This window comes from Pocillopora damicornis, chromosome 8 (assembly GCF_964200805.1).
Source record: "Pocillopora damicornis chromosome 8, jaPocDami1.2, whole genome shotgun sequence".
In the NCBI taxonomy this organism is placed as follows: Eukaryota; Metazoa; Cnidaria; class Anthozoa; order Scleractinia; family Pocilloporidae; genus Pocillopora; species Pocillopora damicornis.
Window position 1 is genome coordinate 10,309,138 of NC_142677.1, and position 16,036 is coordinate 10,325,173.

The window sequence follows — 16,036 nt, forward strand, 5'->3', positions numbered from 1 at the left end:
TTCTTTGTCCCAGGATAACGTAGGGTTAAGCTGCCAGATTTTTTTCTTTGTTCCACGCTCGTGACAAGACGAAAAAAAACATCATTTTGGATCTCTTCACTCGTTTAAATAGTCGATCCGGAACAGTGATATCATGAGTTGTCTGATTGAACATCTTTGTTTTTCTTGATGTTTGTCTGCTCTTTAACTTATTGATTAATGCAAGCCATTTGTATCAAAATAAAAAAATGTATTGCAACCTCATTTCGTCAAATATTTTGACTTAAAGAAGTGTTTGAGGAAACTTTCTCTTTTCTTAGTTAAATCATGGCTTTACCATTTCGTCTTTCAACTTTTGTCTTTACTTCAATTGTTTGCAGAAATCATTCTAGGTTGCTGCCGTAGTTATTCTCTCATTTAATGCTTAAAATGCCATAAATTTTGCCAATAGGCTGTCAGTTTTGTAAGGAAAAAATTCAGAGTCTGAAAAAAATATCACGATACTGATATGGTTTGTTTTCTACTTGATAAAAAAAAGAGAAGGCATCTCTTAGGAAACGGTAGACGACGAATAATGAATAATTTGTCTTATAGAACCACGATCTTTAGCCGAGTATTTCCAAATGATTTCTCTTTTATAACCAAACTGACTTTTTCTTAATGTAAAAGTTTTGTAGTCTTTCTTTTCTTCTTTTTTTTTGTAACTTTGTATGATTCATAAACAACAACAGTTCACATTGTTATCTTCTTTTCATAAACACATTTTATTAATAAGAAGTTCTATCTCTTGCTCTTTCTATATAAAAATGGCCAAAACATTTCATCCACTAAAAAATTCAGCAGTCCACTTTTCCCCGGAAGGGCTATACATCTAAGTGTTGAAGAAAGGTGTTTTCCACAAAAGTATGGACTGCTGCAAGCCTTATCAACAAATACCACTTATATCACACCCAAAATGAATCACACTTTGACATCAATGAATTACATAGAGTAGAATTCTAATACTGGAAACAAAAATCCAAAAAATAAAAAGTATGATGATCTATGTTGATTTAAACTTGCCTGCGAATAAAGAGAAGCTGCAGTTAGCTGCCCCACATAAAATGCAACGAATATGAATAGGAAAAATTCCGGACGCATCATTTTCTGCAACTGTTCTCTTCCCAGCCTTTCTTTTTTAGAGATAATGGAAAGTTTGACCTGTCTGTGGGGCAAGTTGGAGCTTTAAGTACTTAAAATAATATAAGCGGCAGGCGGTTATTAACGTTCAAAGCAGAACATAGTTCGCTTTTCAGCTTCTTATATTGGCTTGATTATAGTAAACACATCGCAATATTTATTTCGCCCGTTTAGCCAATCAGTGCCTAGGGTTTTAAATAACAAACACTGAAATAAGACTACGCAATCATTAATTGCTCTTTACTCCTTCGGCAAATGCAAAGGGACGGGATGTCTTCTCTGGTTTGTTCTCAAGGTTAGAAACTAGAAAGATTCCTTTAACGATTGTTGTTCCGTCAACGCTTATGGTATGTTCTATTTAGTCGGAAGAATATTATCCAATGACTAAGGATGAATACTGGACCTCATCCAGAGCGATAATACTGTACGTTCGTGACATATCTGAATGGTTAATTTAAATGTGAACACTTACTGAAAAACCCCAAGGTCGTCGTTGGCGAGGGCACGAATTCGTCACTCAGTGGTCTTCAGAAATAGGTTGACAGCAGCTCTCATTGAACAGTGGCTCTTAGAAAAGGTGCCAACGTTTTTAAGTGAAAAAGAATTTACCAGTCAAGGAGAGGTTATATTGGATCGTAGTCGGTCTTTCAGTCTCGGCACGTCACAAAGCGATTTAATTCATCACAAACAGATACACATTTGAAGCACACCCAGGCGAGTGTCATGTTGTGTAACAGTCTTGGGAAAATGTTTGGCAGCTGCTAGAAAAACATTTGCTACATTTGCTACATGGGTTAGGCTCCTCAACTTTTCCTAGAGAGGAAAAGAGTCAATCAATTTTCACTACGTACAGTTTTCGAGCGCATCTTGAGTTAAAGTTTTCTCAGATCGCATTATCCTAATTAATTGAGTTCGGAATACTCATTTTCGAGCGTGCCATAAACTTCGAAGAAACATTGCATATCTCTAACATGTTTCCGTGTTTTCTTAAACTATCTCTACAAGCGGTAAAAACACGTGCTTAAGCTTTGCGTAGTGTAAACGTTTGACTCATTCAAAGTTGAGAATCCTTTGAGTTGACAGCAGGGCTGCTACACAAAATAAGAATTTCCCGGGTCATTGGAATAGTTCTAAAAAAAGATTTGAAGTTCCTTCCTTCAGATATGGATAACAGATATTTATTTCTGATAGGAAGTAAAATTATGTATTGGAATGCATTTTTATCATTTTGGAGACAACTGCCTAATGACTACTGGAGCAAGGTCAAGCGAAAAACCTGAGTGCCCGACTTTGATCCTTAGCATTTCGCACTCCAACGCTTTACCACGGAGTCGCAGAGAAGTCATATGAGAGCCAAGCCCAACACTAGTTTTAATACCGTAACTAGTGTCTTGTAGGAAATTGTCACGTATGAACCCCATCTATTAAACTTCTCCGGCGTCGTAGTGCAAACTCGAAACAAGAAATCCAAGGGTGTAAAGTGCAATCATAGTTAGTAGAGGAGACCTACTAACTATGGTGCAATTGAGCACAGAGAACTGAATTTATAGCCAGGCCACAACAGCAGACGAGCTCCTGCATTTGAGAAATGAGGGTTTTTAACGAGACGATTTTCCTTTCTAATTACTACATATATGTGCCGAAGGTCTCTTTTCAGCAATGAATTTTAAGAGGCTTGAGTTTGGCTTAACATTATTTTGTTTTGTGAATAACTTGTTTCGAAAAGGATTTTGAAAGTTTTGAAAACAATCACATTCCATAAGGAGTACGTGTGGATACCAAATTGCGATGTTTAATTATAGTGAATTAGCATTAAGCCAGAAAATTAAAGAAAAAGGTTTTTCGGCTATGATTTGCTGAATCTTACTTTGAGACTTGGGAATTTTTGTCCTTACGTTTGATATGTGCTCTTGACACACCCATGACTGCAAGCTATTACATAACATTTAAAGTATATTTTTTTTTCTTGAAGATTAAAGAAAAAAATACTCTCAATCATCAGTGTCCTGAGGCTCGAACGACTTCTTGGTGTGAAGTGAGTTGCAATTTCATTGAAATCGACTTATTTCTCCTAATAGCATAACAATAGGCGAAAAGAATAATCAAAGTCGTACTTGAGTCAAACTGTCCAGAGACAAGTCACACTTCTCAAATATTCTTCCTCTTGTTCTTGTTCTTGACTGTTCTTTTTGTATTTTTTATTTTCCCCTTGTTCAGCGGGGAAATTGGAAGACATGTTATCTCCGTTTTCTATAGAAAATGGTCCTGTTAATCATGGCTAATTATATAACTGAAAGTTTAATCGTTTTTCTAACGATATAAGAGTCAGGCTAATCATAAGCTAATCATAAACCCTTAGTTCAGCGTGGAAATTTGAAGAAACATTATTTCCGTTAGATAAAGAGAATGCTGTTGTTAATCGCGGCTAACTTCGTAAGTGAAATTTTAATCGTTTGTCTCACGATGTAAGAGTCAGACTAATCAATCGAGTATTGATCACGACCTTTCGACAAACGATGAAACGTCAGTTATATCGTTGTCTTTTTGACTACGATTACGTTTATATCTGAAATCAGTTTGGATCAAGAAAGAAAGCAATCAGCTTTAAAAAGATGATTTAAGCGTAATTATGCCATGTGCCATCCTTTAAGAAGCCTACATTTTGGTAAAATGCGTTGTTTTGCCAAAAAGTAGGCTTCTGGAAGGATGAAACAATTTTACACACTTAAATTATGATATTTCGACAGGCCAACAAAAATCGAAGTTACCACCATAATTGTATTCGCCCATAATCAACTGAACGCTCAGCACAAAACGAATCAATAAGTATGCGTGGACTGTGGTTTCCTTAAGCAACATATCCTATGCCAATTTAAAGCATTATTGAATAAAAGAAACAGCGATATATAAACTTTATCAATTTAAAGACATCAAACGGCGTTTACTTTATAAGAACAACAGTCTCCCCTGCATCCATCCCACCGTAACTACCTGCATCAAAATGACTTAACCAGTGCCACCCCCACAGGGAGATATTGTATTTCCTACAGTCTTACTGAAGGTTTAGATTTGCCGCTCGAACGAGAATCGGAAATTTGAAAAATCCCACGAGTATTTTAAAGCTGATGCCTTGATTTTTTCTAAATAGTAATATACGGTAATTTCTCGATCGATTGGCAACACTTCAGTCCTTTTAATGAAAATAATCCGCTTTTCTTAATAAGTATGCGTTTGTAAACGATGATTAAAGTCTTCTCTCTCTTCTTTTGATGACTAAGTCTCGCAATAATATTTCGATATAATTGAATAGTAGAGGTAGTGAAAATCGTAAAAGTAGTCTGAGGAGAAGTGAAAGTAGAAGCATTATTTGTAGCAGTGCACACGGTCTTTCTCCTTATGATACTATAATCTCTACGTATGTCTTACGTTTATTATCTTAAATTTACATTGGTAACATACTGACGATGAATTGGCTTTAGAATATTCCCTTTATTCACTGCAAACGACTTGTTTAACAATTCAAAAAACTTAACATTTGTGACATTGTAGTATAATACTAGTTTCTGGTCGTGCAGTTTGAATGGTTTCAGAAAATTGGTAAAATAACGAGTTTACAAAGCATTCGCCTCCTCTACTGTTTCGTGTTTGTGTTTCATATTTCTGTCTCTGGGGGTTCAGTAACCTCTGGAGCCTGTGTGCCCTCTGGAGCCTGTGTGCCCTCTGGAGCTTCAGTCCCCTCTGGTGCCTCGGGTCCTTCAGTTGTACCTAATGATCACATGTATACAATAAAGAGGGTGAGATTATCACCACCACTACGCCCCCACTGGAGAAGTCATTTTTCCGGGTGTTCATTTGGTAATCAGCGTCTTTATTAATCGTAGTTGTAAACGGATGATGGGGAGGCTCTTGTACGCGTGATATGCAATTGCACGCATTGCACCTCGACGAGACAAGGAATTACGCCAAAGAAAAGTGATGCATTGGGTCTCGAGAGGGTGTACACTTAGTCAGAATATTCAAACAAGTTCTATTAGCTCAAATGAAATGAGTACTGTTATCATGCGATTATGAAAGGTTATGTTCCTTCACACTCTAGTTTATTCCCTGACTATGAGGTAGTCTTTGTCAAATTCGCTTTATTGGGGGCACTTTTTGATCAATCTTTCTATGTAACCAAGTTGTTTGCGTGAAAGCAGAGATGGAATCAGAAAGACATGATGACTCTCCAAGCAACGAAGCGAAAACAGGATGAAAACACAGACTTTGGTATTATTACTTCGGATTAGACAACATCTAATATCTTTAATGTTTATAATAAAAATTTTCTTTCCTTCCTTTCCTTCTCGTTTTTGCAGAAATTAATTGTTCAATTGTCTTCTTTTCAGAACCACCCTTTTATCGCTCGAAGTTCTCTCTTCTTTGTCCAAAACATTGTGTTGAGTAAAATTTAGTTAGTTACTTAGTCTCGGAGAGGTTAGACATGTAAGTGTTAAAAATACACATTCCACAAAAGTATGAGTTGACGTTCTATTAGATGTTGCCCTATCAACAAATCGCACATCTATCATATCCAAAAGGAATCAAGCTTCGTCATCGATTGCAGAGAGGATAATTCTAAAATTGAAAATAAATCCCTCAAAAATTAAAATTCTTATAGTTTATGTTGACTTGAACTCGCCTGGTGAAGAGAAAGCTGTCAGCTGTCCCACATAGCATGCTAGAAATAAGAGGAGCAACATTCTCGAACTCATCTTTTTTGGTAGCTGGTTTCTTCGTCTGCCTTTCTTTGTTAGAGATAACTGAGAGTGTGACTGCTCTGCGTGGTAAGTTAGAGCTTATAATAAGCGGCGGTATATATTAGTTAAAAGCAGCCAAATAGAAGATTTTTGGGCTTCTAATATTGGTTTGATTAAAGTAGTAACATTCCGATATTTATTTTGATCATGATCAGCGTTTGCGGTCTGAAATTAGGAACAATGACGATGAGACAAGGTGGTCACTAATTCTCTCTCTGCCTATTTGGTAATTACAACATTCCTAGGGGACAGAATGGCATCTTTTGCTCGTTTGCAAGGTTCGAAACTGGATATGTTCTCTCAGTATTTGGTGAACGCTAATGGTATGAGCTATCTTGTAGTAAAAACATTTATCAGTTGCTGAATGACAGTACTTGACCTCTTCCAGAGGGATAATACTGCAACTTCGTGATTTTACCATTTTCGACCAAATGTCCATCAATTATAGTTACCTGCTTAACTGTTTACGCCTCTATTAGTATCTTCAGAATATGTGATCTAACCCATCATTGTATGCCAAAAGTTAGTAATAGCTTTCTTGAAACGATTTGCTCTCGAAAATCTACCAACTTTCTAAGTGAAAAAGTGGAGTCATATTTACTTCAGTCAATAGGTAATATTGTATTGCAGTCCCAAAGAGCTTTCAACGAAAACATATCAGTAAAGAAAGGTGACTTTCGTATCCTACAAATCATCATTACTGAATACGAATAACTCAATTTCGTACGTGCCATAAACTTTCAAGAAACTATCCACATCCATTACATATTTCCGTGTGTTGTGTTTTTAAAAATAATACGGTCTGAAACTATTATTGGCAAATATCTGTACAAGCCGCTCAAACATGCGGTCAATCTCCTTGATGGTGGGGAATCTATTGGCTCGACAGCACGACTGCTGCATTGAATCTTAGCAAAACACAAACAAACACGGAAAATAAAGGTTTGCTGGATCACAGATAATAATAATAATAATAATAATGATAATAACAATAATAATAATAATAATAAGATATTACTTGCAGGGTTGACAGAAATTTACTCTAACAGGAAGAAGAAGTATTCTCTGAGCAGATCGAGGCCTAGTTAAACCACGCGTCTTTCATCTTTTTTTTTTTTATAATTACTACGAAATGATGTTAAGCATGGAAAATGTCTCGATCTAAGTTAGAATTCATCGCTTCCTTTACCAGAATGATGCGATTTTCTTCGCTTAGGATTTATAAGACATGTTTACGCTTAACCATCAAGGTTTTCCTTCATCTCTTACGCAACATAACAAAAAATTATTTTATAACAACCCGTGAACCTATTAAATATAAATGTATGCTTCTTATGGTATTATTTTCTGAGAGCTGTTATTTGAATCGTTATGTAAGTATATATATATATATATATATATATATATATATATATAAAATATATATATACCTTTTCTTTTCTCATAGAAAAATACACTTTTTGACAAGAAAACAAAAGATATATATTTAATATATATTTTCAATGTTGCAACGTTTTTCAAAACGGGTTTCTATATACACACCTGTGGTTTTCTCATCACAAAGGTTTATATATATTTCATGTATATTTTTAAATTACGTTTTTGACAACGAGTGTATATATATATATATATATATATATATATATATATATATTTATTTATTTATATATTTATACATATATAAAAAAAAAGTTACTAGAAGTCTCAGGCTAACAAAGGTGCACCCCGCCAGGAGGATCAATAAAGATTCGCAGTCCAAACTTTACAGCAAACAAGAACGAGGAGAGTTAAGAAAAATGCGAGGATGGACAACTTCTAACGTGAAAAAGATAAAAAAATGTAATAAAAACGTTTCGGTCAGAGACTTTCTTCAGTTATTTACAGCCTTTTAATAAAAAAGAGCTTTAAATAAGGTCGAGGTGCTAGTGATTACATAATTACAGGTGACAACTAATGAATAAGATACAAAATCACGTGAAAGAGCAGGGTTCAAAGAATGCTTGTAGCTCTGCCGATCTAGCCATGGGCGAAATTGAACTCAAAGCTAAGTTTTCTGGTCCGATAAAGCCGTCCTTATGGTGGCGATATCGAGACGATATATTTGATCTTTGGCAGCAAGGCCTTCCTGCCCTACATCAATTTACTGATTACATTGATTCTCTGTAACCCACTATTAAATTTGAGTTAGTTTTTTCTGAGCGTGAGCTTCACGTACTTGATCTTACTTTATATCTTATCGATGGATTTATTAAGATAGACGTCCATTCCAAACCTACAGATAGTCACTTATATCTTCCACCTTCTAGCTGCCATCCTAAGCATGTTTTCAAGGGTATTCCTTTTGGAGTAGCCACAAGATTGAAAAGAAATTGCTCTGAAGAAATTTTTCTTGCCGAGAGAACAGCTGAGGACAAAGAGTGCCTTGTTAACCAGGGCTATCCCTCTAAATTAGTTTCGGATCAATTCCCCAAAGACTCCGCCATTCCTAGAAATGATTTACTTAGGACTCATGGAAAAGAAACGAAGAAATCATTTCATTTAATCCAAATTTACCCGACGTGGGCAACATAATCAGAAAGCATTTGTTCATTCTACAAACCAACCCCAAATTAAAAGAACTTTTTCCTCGAGGTTCTATCATACCCAGGGGTGGATCCAGGGTAGTTTACCTGATTTCCGGAACTCACTCAAATTTTTTCCGACCTAGTTAAATGTTGATAAAAGTACTTTTGGAAAACACTCTAATTTCCCTTTGGAAACTACTGATACTTTTGTGGAAATCACTAAACGTCTTCCAGAAATAAACCATCTTCCTGTTTTACAGTTATTTATTAAAGAAAATAGGTTTAGAATGACTAATTTCGTTATAATTGCGGTCATGAGGCGTTCGGGAGCGCTCCGGATCACGCGCTGGCCTTTCGAGCTTCGATTACACCTCGGAAACCGTCGAAAGCCGTCGGAAAATGTTCGTGGAGCCAATCTTTACGCAACCGGTGGGTGTAAGTCCTTGTTATTTGGTGACAATAACAGGCGGAACACAATCAAAACCCCTCACGATTGGCTAGCAAAGATTTCGTCATCGGAACTCACTCAAAACACTCTTCTGATTGGCTAGTTGTGTTTGGAAACTACCTTGGAAACTACTGACAAAGTATAAAAAGGGCAGTTCCTCCCCCAGCGGGTCTCTTTCGTTGCTCCTACAATACAAGTACTTTTGAACTTGCTCAGGGGTTAACGACGGAATTTACTGTTAAACGTTTAAAAAATACTAGTGTTATGACTCGCGGAGATCCTGTTTGTCGGAGGGAGGATTGTTCTCCCTTCGACATTGGCCTAGTTTTCGACGAGATCCACAACTACTCGCCGCATCAGAAGCTGGAGTTCGTCGAAAACGTGTGGAAACCAGGTGAGCTTTTTGATTTCCCCGTGTCAATGGAAAATGGAAAATCTCGTAAGTTTGTCTCGGGCTAGCTGAAAAGATTTCCATGGCTAGCTTACTCCAAATATTTCGATGGAGCATTTTGTTTAGCTTGTGTTTGTTTTGGAGTTCAGTGTGGGCGAAACGCTAAAGACATGAGCACTGACATTGATAACAGACATCATAATCTCTACCAGGAAGCAGTGACCATTGCAAGACAAGTAGCAGTCCAGCCAGAAATGCCAAGGATAGCCCAGAGACAAATGCATAGAAATAATGCTCCTGCTGCAACTCCTGAGGGATATTTCAAGATCAATCTCACTAGAGTTTTTCTTGACCATGTACTCCAGCAACTAAACACCAGATTCCAGGATGATGTATTTGTTTGCTATAAAGGTATTTCGATTAAGCTACTGACCCTGCCTGGAAGGCCAATGTTTTGGAATTTTGTAACCATTACAGACAGGACATACCAAATTATGCAGGATTACAGGCAGAGCTTTTGTTATGGGAGAGATTGTGGAAGGGGAGGGATAACAGAGGAGATATTATTCCTGACAGTTTGGAGGCTACACTGAAGGATATTGACAAAGATGCATATGTCAACATCTATTCCATGCTGAAAGTCCTGATCACAATTCCAATTTCATCTGCATCTTGTGAGAGATCTATATCATCCCTTCGGAATCTTAAGAACTATTTGAGAAATACAATGACCCAGGACAGACTGAATGGATTGGCACTGATGCATGCCCACAGAGACATGGATTTTGACCTTGAACCTATAATAGATTTATTTGCTGAGTTACATCCTAGGAGAATGAGAATGGCAAACATTTTGTAATAATTTTTTGCACCAGCTGTTTCTAGAGTACTTGTGAGTTATGTTCTGTCTGGGTTATGGCCTTTAAGTCTCATAATCCTTAAACTGATGGAGAACAGTACAGAAGCTCAAACTGGTGACTGTATAACTTTTTTCAACTCATTTCAAGGTTATTTTCTATTTTGTTTTACTTGTGATGATTTTCCATTGACATTGACATTGCCGGTTTTCATGTTAAGCTTAAATGGTTAACAAACATTTTCACTGAACTCAACCAGCTTCACAGCAATTCCCAAGGATGAAGAAAGGCTAGTATTATTTCAAATTATCATTTTACTTCAATTTGTATATCATTTTATGATTCTTATAATTTATATTTTTCTAATAATTGTTTTATTTTTTGAATTCCAGCTCCCAACACAGGCTAACCATAAATAAAGCCCTTCTCTCTCTCTCAAATTCTTTTCTGTGTTGTGCTCCTATAAATGAAATGAATAAAAGCCAGCTCAGGAAGTGTTGTTTTTAGTGTTGCTAAACATTTGGATTTATTGAGCCTGGCTTTCATTCATTTCATTCATTATAGGAGCACAACACAGAAGAAATTTGAGAGAGAGAAGGGCTTTATGGATGGTAAGCCTGTGGTCCCAAGGATGAAAAAGGCAAGTAGATTTTTATTATCAATCTTTAAACTATATCATCAATTGTGCTTGTTTTTCTTTTGTTATCAAAAACACTAACACTTGGTTCGTTTTTTTTTCTCCACATCTTGATTTTCCTGACTGGGAGGTGATGTTTTCCAGTGTGAAAAGTCTTGGTGATGACTTGGCCTTCCTGAAAACACTATATACACTGGTTTGCACAGTAGCTAAAGGTGGAATATTTGTAGATCAGAGTGTTTCCTGTAGTACTTTCAAGAAAAATAAATGTTTTTTGCCTTTTTGATTACATGCTTTTTTAGTCTTTTGGGGGCAATTAAATTTTCTAAAAATGCATGAAATGGCCTTTAGAGAGCTCCAAATTTCAAATTTTCTCGGGGGGGCATGCCCCCGAACCCCCCTAGCAGGAGTGGGTCCTCGGGTGGAAACTACTCACTCAAAATCCTGGATCCACCCCTGATACCATCTTTTCGTCGGTCAAAAAATCTCAAAGAGTTATTAGCACCATTTTGTCTTAAAACTGTCAAGGAGGGACAAACAATTCATCACAACAATGACTGCTTCAAATGCGATAGGAATAGATGCGACCTCTGTCGGAACTTCTTTGTTGAATCTAAATCATTTCTTAGCTTTCAGACGGGTAAAAAATTCACCATTCATTCCAGAATTTCTTGTGATTCTAAAAATGTGATTTATTTGGTTTCTTGCAAGAAATGTCGCTTGCAATACGTGGGATCTACCGCTACCGACTTTAGAATTAGGTTTCGTAATAACACGAATATCTTTGATCAGATACAGACCCCAAGCGGCTCTAAGGAGATCGATAGGCTTTTAAGTACAAAAGAAGCTTTTGGAGTGCTCAGCTCTTAAATAAAAGAAAGGAATTTCTCAGCTCTTAAATAAAAGAAAGGAATTTCATTCAAAAAACAGAATTTGCTATAATTAATTTTCCATCCTATATTATTCGTTACTGATTAATCGTTCAAAGGCCCTTTTCTTGGATTTTGTGAGCCTTTTAGGTGTTGATTGGACTCAGAGGCCATGCCAAGGGATCTTATTATGATTAATATTATTTAAGGGCCCCTCCAGGGATTTTGTTGCTAATTTGCCCTTTCAGGCTCCAAAGGCCTTGTTTTGGGATTTTGGCACGGTTTACAGTTGTTGGTAAAAGTGAGTCTATCCTTTTCTAATGCTTGCCGCATTGCCTATTCAGTTGCGCTATTCGTTTTAGCAAGTTTATTTTTTTAGTTTTTAGTTTCTAGGTTTTATCTGTCGCATTTTGTCCATTATTTTCTTTTTGGCTTCTTTTTTTTTTATATTTTCGCTTTGTTGATTTTGTTTTCTGTCATCTTTTTTATTAACACCACTTTCTGCTCTTTCACGTGATTTTGTATCTTATTCATTAGTTCTCACCTGTAATTACGTAATCACTAGCACCTCGATCTTATTTAAAGCACTTTTTTATTCAAAGTCTGTAAATAATAGAAGGTCTTTGACCGAAACGTTTTTATTAAATTTTTTATCTTTGTTACGTTAGAAGTTGTCCATCCTCGCATTTTTCTTAACTTTATATAAATACATACATATATATATTCTAGTTTGAGCACTCTGGCATGGCTTAGATGATCCTACATGTGTGAGATCACTTGGGGTGGCTATATGGCCTTACCTCCATCCGAGCATCAGCACTGCACTGATGAGGCCCAGAAGGCCGAAACAGTACTGTCTGCAGTTATATAAATATATATATATATATATATATATATATAGATATATATATATATTAGTTATATATATAGTATATATATTATTATTATTATCATGTATTAAAATACGAATTCCAAAGTGCAACGTTTTTGAACACACCTGACTTTAGTAGTAGTAGTATTTGTAGTAGTTGTGTTAGTTGTAGTAGTAGTAGTAATAGTAGTTAAATAGTAGTAAAAGAAGAAAGAAATAAGTTAAAGGGTCAACTACAAAGATTAATAGCCTGGTTTTACCTTCAATTCATATATTTGTCCTTCTAAAAACGCGTTTAGAATTTGTACTTAGCTGATTGCCAGTGCATTATTTTTCTTGAAATTTAACCAGCTTTTTAAACAGTCGCATGTGAATGCGACTTTAAAGACCACCTTTTCGGTACTAACACACTGATATTTTACATATGTTAGGCTAGCATTGACGGAAACACATACAGACTCCTTACACCGGGATATAGCAGATTTGTGGAGTAAATCAGACATCTCAGAGGCCTCAGAAATGCTAACCCACGCGATATGAGGAAAAATTTTATCCATACTTTTCAAATTTTAGCACGAAATCTGCCGCGCAAACTTGCTCACACGTTTAACTGCTGGCCACAAGCGTGCCGTAACACTTAGAAAGACTAGCAGCTTTAGAAAGCTGAATTCGCGTTGAAAATTTTGATACCAAACATGGTATACCTTGCGAAGTTTCTCTGGAAAAACTGTGCTCCGAACGAGTGCCGGATCTCGGGAAGGAAGTCGGTATCGCAGGTAGAAGCTGTTTTTCTTTCTCGTAAGGCTCAGGATTTTTTGCGTTCTTTGCAGGACTTCAAATTTTAGGGTAGGGTTAAGATCAGCGTCAACTATGAGTCTCCACTCCGGCAAGTGAAGTACCAGGCACAGGAACACTGGGAAAATTAATTTTCTTTTTTTTTTACCTTAAGTCTTATTATTTACAGCAGTACACAGACAGCAGTCTATATAACGGCACCCCACTTCGGTAAATTTTCCATCTGTAATTTTAAACCGATTTTTTGTAAATATTAAAAATCTCTCCATACATTCCTTTGTAAAATTTGACGCCATTTTTAGAGTTACATTTCTAAGAATCCGCTTACGTTACGCGAGCGCTTGGCCACAATAGTTGGCGATGAGTAGTAGTATTAGTAGTTGTAGCAGTAGTAGTTGTTATGGTTTTAGTGGTAGTAGTAGTTGTAGTAGTTGTAATTGTTGTGGTTTTAGTAGTAGTAGTAGTAGTAGTAGTAGTAGTAGTTGTAGTAGTAGTTGTAGAAGTAGTAGTAGTAGTAGTAGTAGTAGTAGTTTTTGTAGATTTTCTTTTCATTGCGCACGATCTTTCTCTTTCTGACACAATAACGTTTTTACCACAATTAAGTAAGTCATACGTTTATTATTTTGGGATTTGTCGAAGACTCGGCTTAAGAATAAACCGTACATTCACAGCAAGTTATATTTATTATTTATTATTATATATTTAGTCAAAAAGGACTAAGCCTTTATGGGTAATCTCTGGAGCATCAGTCCCCTCTGGAGCATCAGTCCCCTCTGAAGCATCAGTCCCCTCTGGAGCATCAGTCCCCTCTGGAGCATCAGTCCCCTCTGGAACATCAGTCCCCTCTGGAACATCAGTCCCCTCTGGAACATCAGTCCCCTCTGGTACCTCTGGAAGGTCTGTCTCTTCCGGCCCTTCAGATGTACCTGATGACGACATGTACACAATGCACTCAATTAAAGTAAAAAACCCTCAGTTTTGTTCTCATCCATAATTCGCAACGCGTCTATGAATGAAGTATAGTTAACTCCAAAACTAATTTCGTCGTTTGAAAGACCTACATGCCAGCATATTTCATTTCATTTTCAGCTCCAAAAGTTCTCTCTCAATTAGGATGGAACGGAAAAACAATCTTCAAAGTTTTGAAACCTTGCGGCTAAACTCGACGGGAACTTGCAGCCGAAGGAAAGTGCACACGTCATGTTATGGATGTACGGCCATGCGTACATAAGGATTTTACCATACTAGCTCCTTAGGAATTAGGTAGGACTTGCGCCCGCAATATGCTACAACATTACAATTTTTCTCCGAGCGATAGAAAGTGTTTGTCTCTCCTTCCTTCTTTTTTCGCTTTTAACTTTGTACTCGCAAATAAATGTTCAAATTGTCGTCATCTTTTCAGAACTTCGTTTTTTTTTAAACTCAAAGTTCGCTCTTGTTGGCCAAAACATCAAGTTAAGCAAAGTTTAGTACATACAGTATACTTTGACTAGGAAAGGTCATACATGTAAGTATTGAAAAGGTATAATCCACAAAAGTATGAACTGTTGTAAGCCTTCTCCTAATCAAGCTTTGACATTAATTGCAAAAAGGATAATTCTAAAACTAGAAAAAATGTTCTAGTAAATTTACTTGAACTTGCCTGGTGAAGAGATAGCTGTGAGCTGTCCCACATAAAATGCAAGGAGTAAGAGGAGCAACATTCTCGAACTCATTATTTTCTGCAGCTGTTTTCTTCCTCGGCCTTTCTTTGTTAGAGGTAGCTGAGTATGACTTCTCTGTGTGGCAAGTTAGAGCTTAATATAAGCTGCGCTACTTATTAATTAAAATCAGCCAAGCAGCTCACTTTTCGGCTTCTTATATTGGTTTGATTTGAGTAATAACACAGCAATATTTATTTTGCTTATCAATGCTTGCGGTTTCAAATTAGAGGCAATGGAAATGAGACTATGTGGCCAACAATCCCTTTTTACCTAATTAGCACAGACACATTCCCAAGAGACGGAATGTCTTCCCTCGCTCGTCCACAAGGTTCGAAAACTGTAATTCAGTTTTCCTGTAAGATTTGTTATTTCGTAAACGCTAATTATATGAGCAAATGTACTTTTTAGGAAGAATATCAGTCAATTGTCGAGGAATAATACTGGACCTCTTCTAGAGGGATAATACTGTACCTCTTCTAGAGGGATAATGCTGTACCTACGTGATTTAATCATTTCCGACCCGATGGTCATCAGTACTACTGAGACACGTGCTATTTACTTCTATTTAACTATTTACTCCTACACTCGTATCTCCAGGAAATGTGATCTCAAACCGAACGTTGTTCTCTGTAGGCTACCATCCCTCTAAAAGTCCACCAACTCCCTAGGTGAAAAAGTATAGTCGTCTTTACTTTAGTCCAGAGTTTATACTGTATTGCAGTCCCAAAGAGCTTTTAAAAAAACATATAAGTAAAGACAGGTGAGTTTCATGTCGTAAAAAGTTGGACGACAATCATAGCAACAAATATTTGGTAGCTACTGGGGGAATATTCAATATATCAATGACACTCTCAACTTTTTCCGAGCACTTCATGAAAAAAAGGAAGAATTAAGTTCCACCGCACACAGCATTCGAGTGCTTCTTGAGTTGAGGTTTTCTTAGATCG

General features: G+C 36.6%; 1 protein-coding gene, 3 long non-coding RNA genes and 1 pseudogene across 7 annotated transcripts in view; 2 read left to right on the forward strand and 3 right to left on the reverse strand.

Moving 5' to 3' along the window:
* LOC149041326 (uncharacterized) overlaps nt 1-1,760 on the reverse strand; it is a 2,344-nt gene extending 584 nt beyond the window's left edge. Inside the window, exon 1 of the long non-coding RNA XR_016179460.1 lies at nt 1,631-1,760. This is a non-coding gene — a long non-coding RNA (uncharacterized LOC149041326). The remainder of the gene's footprint in view (nt 1-1,630) is intronic.
* A 2,867-nt stretch (nt 1,761-4,627) lies between these two features.
* LOC149041327 (uncharacterized) lies at nt 4,628-6,041 on the reverse strand. The gene is made up of 2 exons (XR_016179462.1): nt 5,837-6,041; nt 4,628-4,923 (listed from the first exon to the last, which is right to left on the reverse strand). It is a non-coding gene; the product is annotated as an uncharacterized LOC149041327 (long non-coding RNA).
* Nucleotides 6,042-7,907: 1,866 nt separating this feature from the next.
* Nucleotides 7,908-12,491, forward strand: LOC149041328 (uncharacterized; annotated as a pseudogene).
* On the forward strand, nt 8,977-11,140 carry LOC149041329 (52 kDa repressor of the inhibitor of the protein kinase-like). Of its 4 annotated transcripts, none has more exons than XM_089214636.1 (3): nt 8,986-9,360; nt 9,577-9,768; nt 10,779-11,140. In XM_089214636.1, the coding sequence occupies exons 1-3, from the start codon at nt 9,231-9,233 to the stop codon at nt 10,847-10,849; spliced, it is 393 nt and encodes a 130-aa protein (XP_089070762.1). In that variant the 5' UTR covers nt 8,986-9,230; the 3' UTR covers nt 10,850-11,140. The 4 variants fall into 4 exon arrangements, 3 of the variants coding, with proteins under 3 accessions (XP_089070761.1, XP_089070762.1, XP_089070763.1); XR_016189190.1 differs by having other exon boundaries at nt 8,993-9,360; nt 9,570-9,768; XM_089214635.1 differs by lacking the exons at nt 9,577-9,768; nt 10,779-11,140 and adding an exon at nt 9,783-10,406 and having other exon boundaries at nt 8,977-9,360.
* A 1,493-nt stretch (nt 12,492-13,984) lies between the features above and the next one.
* On the reverse strand, nt 13,985-15,189 carry LOC149041330 (uncharacterized). Its single transcript, XR_016179461.1, has 2 exons — nt 15,029-15,189; nt 13,985-14,312 (listed from the first exon to the last, which is right to left on the reverse strand). It is a non-coding gene; the product is annotated as an uncharacterized LOC149041330 (long non-coding RNA).
* Nucleotides 15,190-16,036: the final 847 nt, after the last annotated feature.